General features: G+C 38.5%; 1 protein-coding gene across 1 annotated transcript in view; it reads right to left on the bottom strand.

Moving 5' to 3' along the window:
* The window catches only part of RGS7BP (regulator of G protein signaling 7 binding protein), a 46,814-nt gene that overhangs the window by 28,610 nt on the left and 2,427 nt on the right, over nucleotides 1-15,777 (bottom strand). The window contains exon 2 of the mRNA XM_074813147.1: nucleotides 14,621-14,787. Coding sequence (XP_074669248.1) covers nucleotides 14,621-14,787 — 167 coding nt within the window. The remainder of the gene's footprint in view (nucleotides 1-14,620; nucleotides 14,788-15,777) is intronic.

The following is a 15,777-nucleotide window of genomic DNA, read 5'->3' as shown; positions in this document are numbered from 1 at the left end:
CACAGGGAGAGAGGAAGAAGGAACAAGAGAGGGAACATCAAGGTCAGAGGAAGGACCTGGTTCTCCATGGCAGAGCAGATCTTCCCTGCAGCCCGCAGAGAGGAACACACCAGAGCAGATGGATATTCCTGAAGGAACTGCCACCTGTGGTGAGCCTATACTGGAGCAGATTTTCCTGACAGGACTGCAGCTTGTGGAGGACCCCATGTTAGAGAACAGTGTGAGGAGGAAGGAGAGGCAAAGTGAAACTGTTATGGACTGACTGTAACCCCCACTCCCCATCCTTCCTGCACTGGCCATGGCTGGGGAGGGGGTCGTTTGGTTGAGGAGTCTGGAGTAAAGTTGAGCATGTGAAAGGGGGCAGAAAAGGTGTTGTTTTAGTGTTTGTCTTTTTGCTTCCCATTACCTGAATTAGTAATTATTTTTCTTTTAATTGGCAATAAATTAGGTTAATCTTCCCCAAGTCAAGCCTGCTTTGCCCTCAGCAACAGCTGGTAAGCAATGTTCCTGTCTTTATTCCCCGCCCCCTGCAGCTTTCTCATTCCTGTTCTTCCTGTTTTCTCCCTGTGTCCTGCTGAGGAGTGAGTGAGCAAGCAGTTGGGTGGGAGTTTGGCTGTTGGGCAAGGCTGAACCACCACATAACCAAGCTTAAAATCCCCAACAGGATACTTCTAAGCACTCAGAATTCCAGGTGAAATTGTGTATGTGTCTTTAATTATGCTTTTGAGTTACTATAAGATTTTAAAAAAATAAATGCAGGGCTTGACCATCAAACCTTTGCAGAAACTAACTCTAAGCCCCATTTCCATCATTCTTTCCTTCAGCTGGCTGACCCTTGCCTTTACTTTAGGGAAATCTGTAAGACTTCTGCACTAGCCAAAGATGAGCTGAACAGGGCCTGCCTCTCTGCACATTATCAGGCTCCCTGCTGAGATGAGGTGGTGTCCAGCTAAATGAAAGAAATCTTTGGGTGACCTTGCAAGTCAGCCTTCCTTAGCTCTAGCCACAGCTGGACAAAAAATCTCACAGCCTCACTGCCTCAAATTATATGACACTAAATAATAGATAAACCCAAACCACGACACAGACCTTCCAGAAGAGATCTGTGCTAACCAAGGAGGCAGACAAATTAGTTGTATATGCAACAATTTTTCAGTTTTCTGAAGAAATTCCTATTCAACACCCTGCCTTGTCAGGACCTGCAAGTTGTTCTTAAATAAATTTCTCTTGATAAATCAGTAATGACAGCACAGGCAGGTCTGTGGCAGTCAACGGGCTCAAGCCCAGTATACCTCCATACTGCCTCTTATAGCTTGACTGCAGACAGCTGAAAATCATGCTGCCTATGGATTTCCCCTTCGATTTTCATTAAGCTTCTAAGTTCTTTAAAATGTTCCTTAATCACTTACTACTTGTTAATAAATTATTTATAAACTATCTTTCAAAAGTCCATGAAAATTAAAGGGTAATAATTCATGCCTACCGTCCTGTGTAGTTCCTTTGGTTAATAGTTGGAAAGATAATGTTTGAAAACTATCAAAACAAGTATCTCATGTGGGATGATCAATGAAATTTGTTCTGATCTGTGTGGACAAATAAGGTGAGACTTCCCAGAAAGGCTTGAAAATGAATGAAATGCTTCAGGTATTTGGTGCTGTAGCATCTAGGTTACAACAAACAGTATACTAACATATGTGAATTAGAAGGAACTCTGCTGCAGGCAAGTGATGCCATCTGCTGTTGACCATCCACAGGACACTAAACCAGATGACTGCTTTGAATATAAATTTCAATATAAAAATTTTTCCAAAGGGCATTCCATAAAGCACTTGTGTGACCTGGATACCTGCTATCTATCTATAACTCAGATTTCTGATTTTCCATATTTCAAAATTGAAAAAACAGAACAGAATGTGAAGAGATGGTAAAATGAGAAGTGGTAAGGAACAATGTAATTTGCATTTCCTCAAAAATATGACAAAACACTTTAGTCTAAGGACTACTGAAAATAAAGGGAAAATGTTCTGTAAGCTTCACTGGGGTTTGGGTAAGAGCTATATTGCATTAACAATTACTGAAAAGATCCATACATTCTCATAATCCGTTTTTTCTACATTCTCATAATCCTTTTTGTTTTTTCTCTTAGTCAGACAGTGTGATTGCTACAATTCTGAACTAGAAGGAAAATAGTCCACCGAACAGATCATTACTAGGTTGCTCAGAATAAGATAGTATTTAGAATTCTGGATGTAGTAAATGCTTCTAGGAGTGCTTTATATAGGTCATTCTTATGCCCCGGAGTATTTTTTAATCTTTTTTAAAACAAATACCCAAATACCTCCATATAATAGTATTCCAAGTGAAAAAGAAATTGTGGTATAGTGTCTGTAGAAGTATCTCACACAGCCCCACCAGATATTTCACAGATCAAATCTGAATGACTAGTTAAGTTAAAAATCACAGCTGAGAGACTGAGAAAACTTGAATGTGTCAAAAAAAAAAAAAAAAAAAGAGAGAGAAAAAAGAAATAGATTAGCTTCCTGAAATGTTTAAATTCATATATGGAGAAAGAAATTTTTAAAACCATCTGTTGATAAAATGTGTTCAGGAAGCAGTATTTTAGCATGAAGAATTTTGCATGTTTTTCACTTCAGATTTTTGAATCCTGCTCTAGTCTCCACTTGACATTGTGAACTGGTGTTGCTTTTCTTTCCTCTTTGAAAAATCTACTTCTGCTTGGGAAGCAATGATGCTCCCACAAAGTCTTCCTTGGGCATCCAGTATCCTGTATTAGCATCTGCATAGACATACTACTCATTTCCACATCTTGAATGATGTAAAATGAATAGCAAAGCTGTACACGCACTACTTTGGGTAGATCTGCAGCTAAATTAAGTGCCCAGACTTTGGAATGTCTGTGGCTTTGGGGCCCTGGTGTTCTTCAGCCTGCATGAAGAGACTGCTTCCTCAGCACACAGCCTCACACTGCTTAGCCTGTGTACAGGGCTATGGTTGCAGTTGTCATCCTATCCCAAAATATCAATCTCTGTTTTGTTGGTGTTGGGGTTTTTTGGAAGGGGGTGTAAATACATATGGGTGGATAGTTCTGCGTCACCACAATAACAGCTCTAGAACTTATGGAAATTATGGGAGGCTGATGTATAAACACAGCTCTTTCAAATATATTGCCACTTAATCACTTGCCATGCTGACAAAGTTACCAACAGTACATTTGCAATGATCTGTATGCCTTGATAGACAGAGATATGAAATGTCAGCTTTTCTTTGCTCACCCAATAATGCAAACTTGTTTTCTTCCACAATGGGAAAGCAGTTTCTTCAACAACTTCAAGCACGTAATTTAATATAATATGACAGTATTTGAATTCTTATGCCAAATCTGCTGGCAGGAAATGTTCATGCAGAAAGTATTCATATGAAAGATAAGAATAGCAAGGTAAAAAATGGAACATAAGAAGGAAAAGGAAGAACTACAGTGAATAATTGTTCATATATAAATGAGCGTATTATTTCTCTATACTTAAAAATGATGTAGAAAATCTAGATGTCAATCTGCAAATGTATCCAGCAAAGAGGAAATAGCATTCAATAATAGCCAGCACTTCAGTATATGTTTAATTTAAAACATAAATTTAACATCATTTAATTGATAGTACTCGACATTTTACTAGAGCAAACCTCCATGCACCAAAGTTCATGATAAATGCAAAGTCTTTTCTTAGATTACTCTGCAGGAAGTCTAGCACTTGGTCATGACAGAACATGGATTATGAGAACGACATGCATTTAATTGCGTGGTCCTGCACAATTAACTTGGCAACTGCACTTGCCGATTTCAGTGAGGGACACAGTATCAAAATTGTTTTTACTAGAGAAAAGTATTTCAGAATGTTGAGAACTACTCAGCATTAGTAAAAATATTCCCATTAACAGGAAAATTTCAGTTCAAAACTTAAAAAAGGAGTTAAGAAATCAGAAGCAAAAAGGCAGTATACATAGAATTCTAAGAGCCCATGTTGAAGTCTTTTTCTAATGCACAACTTCATTATCTCATGTTCTCACTTCTCTTAAGATATATGAACATATTACTAACATAATCTAGATTTATAAGATTCAGTGAGAATCAGAATTTTCTGAAAACAATATAACCAAAGCTATACAGAACCAAGGTAAGCAGTGTGTCTAACACTAAAAAATGCAGCCATGTGGGACTTCTTAATCAAACAGTATTTAATAAAATTATCAGGAAAGAAGCATGTAAAAGAAGAAAGAAGCACAGGGTCACGAAGATGACGGGTCTGGAGCACTTTCCCTATGAGGACAGGCTGAGAGAGTTGGGGTTGTACAGCCTGCAGAAGGGAAGACTCTGGAGAGACTTTACAGTGGCCTTCCAGTCTTAAAGGGGGCTACAGGAAAGATGGGGAGGGACTCATTATCAGGAAGTGTAGGGATAGGACAAGAGGTAACAGTTTTAAACTGAAAGAGGGTAGATTTAGATTATATCGAAGGAATAAATTCTTTCCTGTGAGGGTGGTGAGACACTGGAGCAGGTTACCCAGAGAGGTTGTGAGTGTCCCCTCCCTGGAAGTGTTCAAGGCCAGGTTGGACGGGGCTTTGAGCAACCTGGCCCTGCCCATGGCAGGGGGGTTGGAACTAGATGATCTTTAAAGTTGCTTCCAACCCAAACCATTCTATGATTCTATGGTTCTGTGAAAACTCATGACTAAATTGTCAGCTTTGGCCTCAGATGTGTTTCAGTAGAAATCTAGAGGAGAACATTACTGAAATATGCTGGTGAGACAGATTTCAAAGCAGTGGGCCTAAAGGGGACATAAAGGTGCTCTTCTTGACTGTCTTGGTCATAGATCAGTGCAACTGCAACTTGTAATCATATCTGTGAAGCTAGGGATGAAGCTTCAGTATACTTTTTTTTTGCAAAACTTCACCAATAAAGACATTTTCTCTCAGAAATGCTGAAATGAAAAAATAATTTGGATTGGTCTAACGTTAATTTTGAACCATGTGGGCCAATTTTTGTGGGCACAGGATCATTAGCATGACAGGAAAGACTCATAATTAGCTGCACTTAAATACCTTTTAAAATTTAGTTCTAAATCCCCTTTTAAAGCACTATTTACAGATTTAAGTTAGTATCAAGGTTTTTGCTCAGTAAGAGCTTGTTAACTGATTCCACTTGTGACATGCCAGGATACATACAGGAGTTGCTATGTGCTGTTACGTGTTAGGGCCTAAAATTCCAGCGAATTGACATTTAAAATCAAATTTTTAAGAATGAATTTGGGAAAACAATATGATAAAAATGTAATCTTCACATTCTTTATTAGGAAACACTATAGCAATAATAAAATAGAATATTTGACTATTATGCTGTCCCTTGAAAGACTGAACTATGATGTAGAAGCATTAAATACTATACACAGTATTCTTCAGAAATAATAAGTACTGGTACACCTATTTAATAAGTGATTCACCTAAAACACCAGTCAGAGGTTGAATGAAAGATTTTAAAGACTTTTACCAAAACATTAAAAAAAAAAATATTCAAACCATTAATTATTCTTGTTAATCATGTTTATTACAGTAATGCCACAGATCTAAAGGTAAGTGGATTCAGTTTTAAGTACATGCAGGTCTCTGCCCTAAAGAGTTTCCAAATAGTTAATGTGATAACAGCAAATTTGATGTTAATTTCATTACTGTTCGGAGATGGACTAAGAGTAAAAAAAGGCAAGAAACAGAAACACTGAAGAAAAGGGATGACAAGGGAGAAGAGGGTATGAGAAAATTTGGAGTGAAGCAAAGGTAACAGCAACTCTCAAAAAAGAGTCAACAATTGTAGGCTTTTCAAAATCCCCACAGTTTCTGCTCCTATGTGCCTAACAGCTGGCTCTTCTGGCTGATTACTCCCTGAGAAAATTGCTTTTGAAGAAGTAGTCTGAAAAGCTTTTTATGTCCAACAGTGATAGTAGGTATTTTGAGGGAAAGACAAAATGGGGCAGAAGGGCATGAAGTTAAGAGGATGCTTGCAGAAACACAGAGTTGTCTGAACAAGGTCAGCTCTGATGCTGCAGCAATTCTAAAGGGATCCTGACAATGTAATTCAGTCCCCAAATCTCTCTGGCTACCTATGTTGTTTTCCTTCACTTCAATTTCTGATGTAAAAGGTTTATATATCTCAAAATCAGAGTGTAAAACAGTGGTTATTTCAACCACTGCTACAGATAAATAGGTTTACCTATTGCTGGAATACTCCATTATTCCTGAGTTAGATTTAGAGAAACAAACTCCCTGGAATCTAACCATAGAGGAATGCTGCTTGTGCATAGCAGACAGGAGCATTCCAGTGAAGGACAGCTTACTTTTTGGTAGCCTCTTCCAGGCTGAAGTTTGGGACCCAGATGGAGAGTTGAATGCAGAATGCATGTCAAAATGGAAGCCAAACCACCCTAAACGTGCAGCCTACTCCAACCCTAGACCAAGGCACCTTGTAGATGAATTTACAGTTTATGAGGTTGAAGATGCAGAGTGCTGAAGAACACTCAGCATTTATGTGAGTTCTGAATCTCTGCTCCCCTGCATCTTTTTGAATTTTATCTGCTTAAAAGACAGAAAAAATCATGGGAGCAAGGACTAGAATACAAGTTCTCCTTACCATCAAGGAAGTTCTTTAACAGTCTTCAATGTTTAACTGCACTGGCACTGCTTGAAACCCAAGTACAGTGCAGAGCTACACACCATTTTGCTCCCCTGTGCACAATACTCTGCCCACTGGGTCAGATGATGTCAATGTGCTCCCTCCTCCCTGCAGTTACCTTTGAGCTTCAGGTCATGTCACAGAGAAAAAGCCACATTGCTCTATGCCTGCTAGGGAGAATATGGCTATTTGTGGTGATCTCTGAGCATGGGGCAGAGTCCCTGGCTGCTGGACTGGGATACTGCTCCTCTTCTTTTAGAGCACTGTTCACATAAATGGCAGGCTTACCTATCTGGCCTACCCAGCACGTGCAGTCCTTGAGTGTCTTGGCAGTGGCACTGCTGCACTGGAAGGTGCTGTCAATGTGCTAGTTGAGTGTGAGATGGAAGAATGGGGCAAATAAGTGACTGACAAAGATGATGTCCATCCTACTTTTAGCTCCCACTTTCCCCTGACTGTAGTCAGGGCATTTTTCTGTGAGGTAGGTGCAAGTGGTCTAGAAATCAAGTTGACACCCTTTCAGCTTTGGTTTAAAAGAAAGTGGCAGGTGCCACTGTGTTTTGTGAGGAGTCCGAAATTGTTAATGTGTGTTGGGCTCTGAGGACACTCTGACAGGACCTATGGGATCTTGCTCTTCAGAGCCTGGACAAGCAAGAATGTCTCACTTCTGCCTGCTGATTAATTTTACTGCTAAACAAGGTGCTAAGCTCTTCCACTTTGCCAAAACCAAGTTACACTGTGTCACCACAGATGTAGAACTTTCAGGCTTTTCAGAATCGCTGTTTTGCACATAGAGAAGTAAATGCGGACTTCACTTTCGAGTATGTTTGCCCTTTACTAAATCTGGCCTCCAGTTATGGAAGACAGATCTATAAATGGAGATACTAATACCTTTTATCTTCAAGTCCCAACTGCATATGAGAGCATAGTTCCAAAGACAAAGGTACATAGGAAAAGTGAGTCTGTAGAGGTTAGCTATTTTGAGAACTCTGGCTTTAGTAAGTAACCTTGTTTTCTTCTCCATTATTTGCTTTCTGAATTTGCCTATTAGAACTTGAGGTATCTGACTTAAATGATTTGTTAGCTTGCAACTTAAAATTGAGTAAACAGATTTTATTCTCAACAACAGAATGCACCTTAACTCAGTTCCACAGAAAATAGTCTTAGCTTTTCAATGTCCCTTTCCATCCTTTTAGATGCACATAGCTTGTATAATTAGAAAAATTTTTGCAAAGGAATCTAGCGAGAACAACGTATGTGTGCCTTATTTTCTTGAGAAAGGAGTAAGCTGTGATATACTTACTGCATTATTATACGCTAGTTTGTCCATAAAGAGTATGTTCACAAAATATCCATATCTGAGCTTACCTCTCAAAACATTCCCATGTAGACCAACTCCTATTAGTCAAAAATGGGATTTGAGTTACGGGAACAGGTGCAGTCTCTGACACACACTAGTAAGTCTGGAGTCACTTCATGACTGAGAAATCAGTGAAGATATTCCAAACAAAGTGGAACAAACATAGTCAGAATTTGCCTCTAGAATTTTATATGCTCCAAATCAGAAGAAAATTGTAAGCATTTAAGAAAGCTACGGTAAATGTTTACAGAAGCTGAATATAAAGGCTGAGGGAAAATGAGTCTTTATACGATAAGAATGCTCAGTAATGAACTTGTTCCAGATCCTGAAAGCTCTTCTTTGGAGGAAGACAAAGATCTCTCTGACTTTTCTCATTTAGGACAGTCCCAGTTATGTCTTGAGGACAACTTGCTGAGTAAGGTATTATTCAGTGATTGTAAGAATTGTGGCATCTAGCCTTCCAGATTGGAACAACTTACTGACATGATTTTAGTATACACCTGTGAGTGCAAATGGGAAGTTTTGTATTTTCAACAGTTTTCAGAAGTGAAGAATCTCAACATTTTGTACTTACTTAACAGGATTTTTAAGGTCTTACTGTTTTAAATATCTGCATTATTTTGGAGAAAAAAAAGACCATATGAATGCAGGGGGCTTTATGCTGTTGGTATTATCATGTATAACAGTATTGATTCTTGCAGTGAATTTTGACTGCTTTCTTTGTTTTCTTACATGTTACCACATTATTTTTAATATTTAATTATACTCTCAAGAGGCTGCATTCTGGGTATCATGGTGTAACCTCTGCAAAGCACTTACCTTATTCTTACCTTTCATCTGGCTGTTGAAGCAATGCTAACTCTAACTGAGGTAGGATACAGGGGCAGTGCCTGTAATTCAGAACTCCAGGGATCAACATTAGTATCACTCTCCCCACCTCTGACACATACGCTTACAGCAGTACAATGGCAGTGATTCTAAAGACATCTAGGAAGGGCAGAGGTCTCCATACATGCTGCTTGATTGGTATCTAGTTTGGGCAGAGCTCTAGTTTGTTGCTCTGTCTGCTGGCAGTACCTTGTTTTTGATTCACAATTGTAAACTGTTGAGCTAAGTGTTGCTACGTTTTGTTTCTGCTCAGCTATACTGCCTGCCAACAGTGCTTTATTTATCATCTGAAGTTACAAATGGTTTCTGTTATCTGTCTTAATGAAGCTTTCACTAAGTTATAAGCCTGAAGTCTCCTTTTCTCTTAATTTGTAAAATATTTTTGAGCAGTCTTTTTTATTTGCTTGTGTGCTTTAGAAAGCAGATAATAATTTTAAACTGTCATAATTTGGGGAAAATTCAGACAGTTTAATAAAAATTTGGTCACAATTGGGTGTCAATAGAATGTTTTAACACAACCGTAGGAACTGATCTAATATTAATTAGGTCTAAGAAATTATCTTATATTGCTTATTGAAAACATCAGAAATCTACTGTAGATTGCAAAGAAAAACAAAAGTAGAAATTACCTAAAACTACATTCTTAAAGCAACATTATGGTAACATTTTTGTGCACTGAAATAAAGACAGGAATGCAATCAGGATGTGATTTTTTACATCTACTTCCTTAACTTTTCTTGAACTCAAGGGAAGTTACATCAACTGTTTTATAAAAGTAACAGATGCACCTCAATGTCAAATCAGGAAACTTATCTTGGAATTTTCCCAGTGAGAGATTTAGTGACTTTTGTCACAGGACAGAACAGACATCTAGAACTAATCTATCCAACCCTCTTGCTCAAAGCAGTGTCAGCTAGAGCAGATTACTAAGGACCATGTCCAGTTGAGTTCTCTAAGGACGGAGACTCCACAACCTCTTGGGGCACTTGTTTCAATATTCTACCGATCTTGCAGTAAAAAATGGGTTTTAAAAATGTTTAAAACCAAATTTTCTGTATTTCAGTTTGTGCCTGCTGTCCTATCACTGCCTGTGATAGGAAGAGCCTGACTGTGTCTTCTTTACACTATTCCATCAGGTAATTTTGATGCCCATTGGTAAGATCTCATTCCAATCCTTCTCTTCTACAGGCTGAACAGTCTCAGGTCTGTCAGCCTCTCCTTGTATGTCAGATGTTAATCATCTCCATGGCCACTAACTAGACCCACTCCAGTATGTTCCTTTCTCTATACTACTGCGGAGCCCTGAACTGGTCACAGTACTCCCGATATGGCCTCAACAGCGCTGAGTAGAAGGGAAGGATCAACTCTTTCAACCTGGTGGCAACACTTCCTAAAGTACCATAGGAGGCTGCTGGCCCTCTTTGTCACAAGGGCACAGTGCTGGCTCAGTGTTCACCAGAATTGCCCAGGTCCTTTTCTGCAAAGCTGCTTTCCAGGTGGTTGGCTCCCCGCCTGTACTGGTGTATTCCTCCTTAGATTCAGGACCTTGCAACACCAGTCTGAAGAACTGAGGATGACTACTTTGAAAGCTATGTTCACACATATGTACATTGCCATGCACCCCTGAGCTCCTCACACAGTTTCGTTTCATACAAAAAAAAAAAAAGCCACTGTCAACATATATATCAGACTGTCACAGAGATACTGCCAGTTCTGGTTTCAGTGTGCCAAGTGCACACAGAAGTACTTGCATTATGTAAGCATATCAAGTGCTTGAGAATATGAAAGGGACATTTACAAAAGTGTGTACACAGTTGTGCAGACCTGTATCTTAAAGTACAGTGCTGAGTTATCTTTCTGTTTATATCTCAGTCTTAGTGTACTTCACCTATAAAGCTGGCCCTCTATTTGATGACTTCTAAAGTATCACCAGTCTTTATCACCCCATAAAGCAGTCCCCCTTCCAAAACAGAGATTTGCACTTTTTCACCCCATCTTTCTACTGTTACAAGTATTTTTCCTTTCTTTTCCTTTTGAAAAAAATCATGCTGTCTCATTTTCATGCTGCTTTACTTTCTTCAGTTTTGACCATGACAGCTGATACTGCAAGGGTACACATTGTAATTGCTTTGAGATATTTAATTTCTGATAAATTAATACAGCAGAAAAGGTAATGAAAGGACCAAACCTTACTCACGTTCTTCAGAAGACAGTTCATTAAAAATCACTAAGAGTGTGGTGAGCAGGAATTGTCCTGAAGTCCTAAGAAAACCAACACTGGAAGAAGAATTTACTTTGACTCACATTCCTAAAAGGTCAACTAGAACTAGGATATTTCAATTAAAATTATTTTATTTCTAATCTTTATTCCCTGAAAGCTGTGATAGTGTTGCCAAACTCAGGCATGTATCTTTTGTGATAAAATTTCACCTATTTCTACAAGAAAAATACATAAGAGAGCAAGTTAGGAAGAGAATGTAATAGCTATGAGGCCCTATTAAATTGGAGATTGAATGTGAAGTTTCCTTTCTCAATAATAGTTTTTTTTTGGTAAACTAATTCGTAACATTTTTTGAACACACCACAGTGTAAAGATGTCATTATTCATCCTCAGCATGTTCTGAGTAAAAGACCTTCCTATTCAGGTAAATCCTGAAATCTTCTGTGAGAACTCATATTTGTCAGATACAAATAGTTCACAGGCAGCCTTTGGCTCAGGAAACCCCTAAACTGATTGCTGGGTAGTGAGTTCCCCAAGTATACTAGGGAAGGCATCATTCTATGCATAGGTCCTTTATCATATGCTTTTATTTTACAAAATCTCTGCTACTGCAGCTGTCAGATTTGAACTAGATGGGGTGATATGGTCTAATCCAGTGAAGACTTCATAAGGTTTTATGTTTCCTTTCTACTTCTTTATCTTTGTCATCCTCTCCTTTGTTTTTCTTTCTCTCAGTTTTGAAAATGTAAGTGTGGCTTTCACTTCCACCATATCCCTCGCTGAATCTCCTGGTTTTTGGCATACCAGCGTATACTTTTTCTACAGCTACACCTGCAGTCTTCTCTGCTTGATTGTATTACGCCACTGTCCTACTCTGATGTCCATCTAATATTCCAGAACTGATGTGCCCATGATCAAATTTTTTTCCTCCTCATGACTTCTATCCTGTTCAGTTTCTAATCCACTATTGCCAGCTCAGCATTTCTTTCCCTTTCCACAATTCCCAAATTTTCTTCCAGAGCTGCCTTTCTCAGCACTAGTGGATCTGCTCTTGTTTCTTTCCTTCCAAGTCTCTGCACCTTTCCTCTTTGTTACCTTCACTAGTCCTGTAGAACAGGTGAGTTAGGCAGGGAAATAGATGCCTTGTCTAGCCACCTGAATCAGGAGTGCGTTTAAGAGTCTCAAATCCTGAGGTATTCAAACAGGAAGCATAAAATACAGCAGTTTGCTAATTTTCCAGTCAGCACAAACAAGATTAATAATGTCACGGACAGTGATGCCAACTTTTTGAAAGAAAGAGTGCCCTGCAACAGCTGAGGTCACTTAGAGACTGAACATTACTGATTACTTAAACTAATAGAATGCCTATATGTAATGAAATTTTATAGTCTAGTAACATAATTAGCTGATTGCTATTATTCTCTCTGGGTGGGAAGGCAATAGGCTTTCTTTAACAAGCTTTGGAAGACAGAATTGGTTGTGTTACCCAGAGCACAGTGCAGTGCTGTGCATTCTGAACTAAAGCAGTGAACTAAATGAGCCTTTGTCCCATCTGCTGACTATCCATGGTTTGTGAACAATACACTACCCTTCTGACTATTTAACACTGAGAATGAATTAATACATTTCTGTCCCTAAGTATTTTTCTGCCTGGTACTTTTTCTTCCTACCAAATTAGTTTCCCATTCCAGATCTTATGCCATATGCAATACATCACTCTTCCTGCTGAATTAAGAGATATTCTCTTATTTTTCTACACTGAATCCTTGCTACACCTTCATCTCCCATCTTTCCTCACAGATACACCAAACAAGTTAAGTTGGCTCATATGGCTTTCCTCAGCTGTAGGAGGGTGGGGATGTGAAGCACATCTTTTAAAATGTCTGTCAAACCAAACAAGTAATTTCCAGAGGGTTTCTAACACCTACCAGTTGTTATGGATATCACATTATTATCACAGTTATTTAAAACAGTTTTAGATTAGCTAAATGTCAATCTCGCAGCAACTGCACAACCTTCAGGACATCTCTGTGTGTATGACAGACTCCCAGCTATGAAACGATTACTTAAAAACACTCCATACTTTTAAATGAGCATGTATCCATGTATTGATGGGTTTCTTGGGGGGGGAGATAAAAAAATCCAAGTTCTGTTCTGCTATTCAGACGTATTATTTTAGTTTGTATTAGTCTCTCTTTTGAGTCTCAAAGTGCACAAGATCGATTTCACTACTGTTTGCTTACACATTTTCAGTGCACTGGTTAAAAAGAACTGTGCCTTTCGGCTGGTTGGTTGGTTGGGGTTTTTTTTAAATTTTTACAAACTTTAGTGACTTAAAAGCAGGTATTTTATTTGAGGAACAAATCAGAAGTCACAATATCAACTTAAGTGTCTTTGCACAAAATCACATCTGAAAATGTTGACAGTTCTGCTAAAATGACCAAGTGTTCACTTTTGTTTAGTTTGTTCATGCAGTCTTCCCTTATATACTAAACACATGACAGATTTCTCATATACATTAAAGTGACAAATGAACTTCAGTGGGGACTAAGCAGAGCTGCAAAAAAATATTTTTTTTTTCCAGTGGTACACAATGGTTTATGGTGGATAAGGCAGGCGCAGAAAGTTCTGACGAAGTGTAGTCAGAGAGACTCACGAGGTACATGTGTTAATACAAACGCCCCAGTCACCATACTGTGAAGAACCCACAAAATAATTAGTCTTTGTGTAAGCAGCATGAATTCCCATTTTGTAAGACACAGTTATTTACGCTGGTTTATCTTGTACTGAGGCATAGTCTCAAGTATGTGATGATACATTCTGTCACCATGGAAAGGAATGTATATAATGTAATATCAAAGAATAAATGAAAGCATTATATGCTGGAAAAGCTTCAATCCTCATTTCAACATAAATAAGGATTTAAAAACAAGTAGAATGTAAACACAAGTTTTCACAATAGTTTTTGTATTCCCCTTCCTTATGTAATTTTCACCTAATTATTTTTTTCATCTGATTTTAAGTCTCTAGTTGAGCTGAGCTAGTTGTCTTTAACTATTCAATTAGGTATACCCAATGAAGGACTGGACGGAAAGCTATTGCTATTTCACCCTTGAAAGGCAAGGCTTCTCCCTTGATCTTTTCAGGTTGTCTAGTGATACAGAGTAAAATCCTGTTCATCTTACATAAAAGCATCCAGTGAAATCAGTAGGATACCATCTTCGTAAGGGGACCAGGATTTGACCCAAAATTGCACTATTGTAAGGGTATGAGCACTCTGTAGAATTTGTGGTCATATATCTCTATGCCTAAAACAGAAACACGTTAATGCTTTTGCTGAAAGTTTCCATAATGTTGTATTGAGCAAAGATGTGCATATAAGTACAGCTTTAATTAAACATAAGTGGACTCCTACCCAGAAATTGCTGCTAGTTTTTGATGAGCCTGATAGGCCATCTCACATCCTCGGGTTCGAGTTTTGTGCATTTCCGCGTGCAGAGATGGACAGGTGACTGAGACATCCCCAATGGAAATGACCAGCTCCCGATACAGAGCCACCTGGGTATTAAACTCCTGGACAAGCTGAAAAACAAAGAGTATTTACTTACACAAGACAGTTAACTACACTGATAAAAACAACCAAGTTTTTTAAAAAAGTGCCCAATCTAGGGCTTGTTCCTGCTGCTCCCAGTTTCATGGTATACAGGATCAAGTGCCCAATATTTAGTAAATGACTAAGGCCTCCGTGACAGCTGCCTCTTCTGTGAGCTATAAATGTTCATTTGCAGGAAAGTAGTGTTTCTGCTTTTAATGTCTGAAAATGTTTGAGTTATTAGTCTTAAATATTAAGCAGACAAAGAACCAGCTGTTTTACTAGTAGCACGAGGTTATTTTTTGCTACCATAAAAGACAAAAATATCTCCAGAAATTAATGCCTTTGCTCCTCCTGCTTCCTGACTAACAGCACATTTAGGAATTGGAATGTAGCATTTGCTTTTACACTGGTGATTTTGCTAATTTATTTTGTAATGACTTCTGTTCTGACAATGGCCTCTAACCCGTATTTCAGACTTAAAATTGATCTGAAGAGGATGAAGAATGATTGGCTGAGAAGTTGTACCAGGCACTTTCCAGTTAGGATTCTAGAAAGCACTTCTTCCAATGTGTGTGTGGGAAAAACAGACAAAGAAGTAAATAAATCCTTCAACCTTTACAGAAATCTAGTATCGAGCAGATACACATGGATGCTATTGGATAAATGGGTAACTTTTAAAGTGTTTAGTTCCACTGATCACATAAGTGGGATTGTATTTTAAGAAAATGAAGCATTAGCTGTCTTCTGAAATAGAGCACATCAGACCATTTGCTCCACATGGTGGCGGGGGTGGAAGGCAGGGAGCAACAGAATAGAGTATTTATTTATCTGTGTTTGCTAATTTGACCTCAATTTCTAAACTACATAAAAACAGGCAAGAGTAACTGCTCATAATTCTCCAGCCATCATTAGCACCAGGAGTTCAACGTATCCCAACATACAAGCATGCTAAAAACGTGGATTCTATCAGATCTACA

This window comes from Strix aluco, chromosome Z (genome assembly GCF_031877795.1).
Source record: "Strix aluco isolate bStrAlu1 chromosome Z, bStrAlu1.hap1, whole genome shotgun sequence".
NCBI classification, from domain to species: domain Eukaryota; kingdom Metazoa; phylum Chordata; class Aves; order Strigiformes; family Strigidae; genus Strix; species Strix aluco.
The sequence above is the reverse complement of the archived record's forward strand: the minus strand, read 5'-3'. Positions and strand labels throughout refer to the sequence as shown.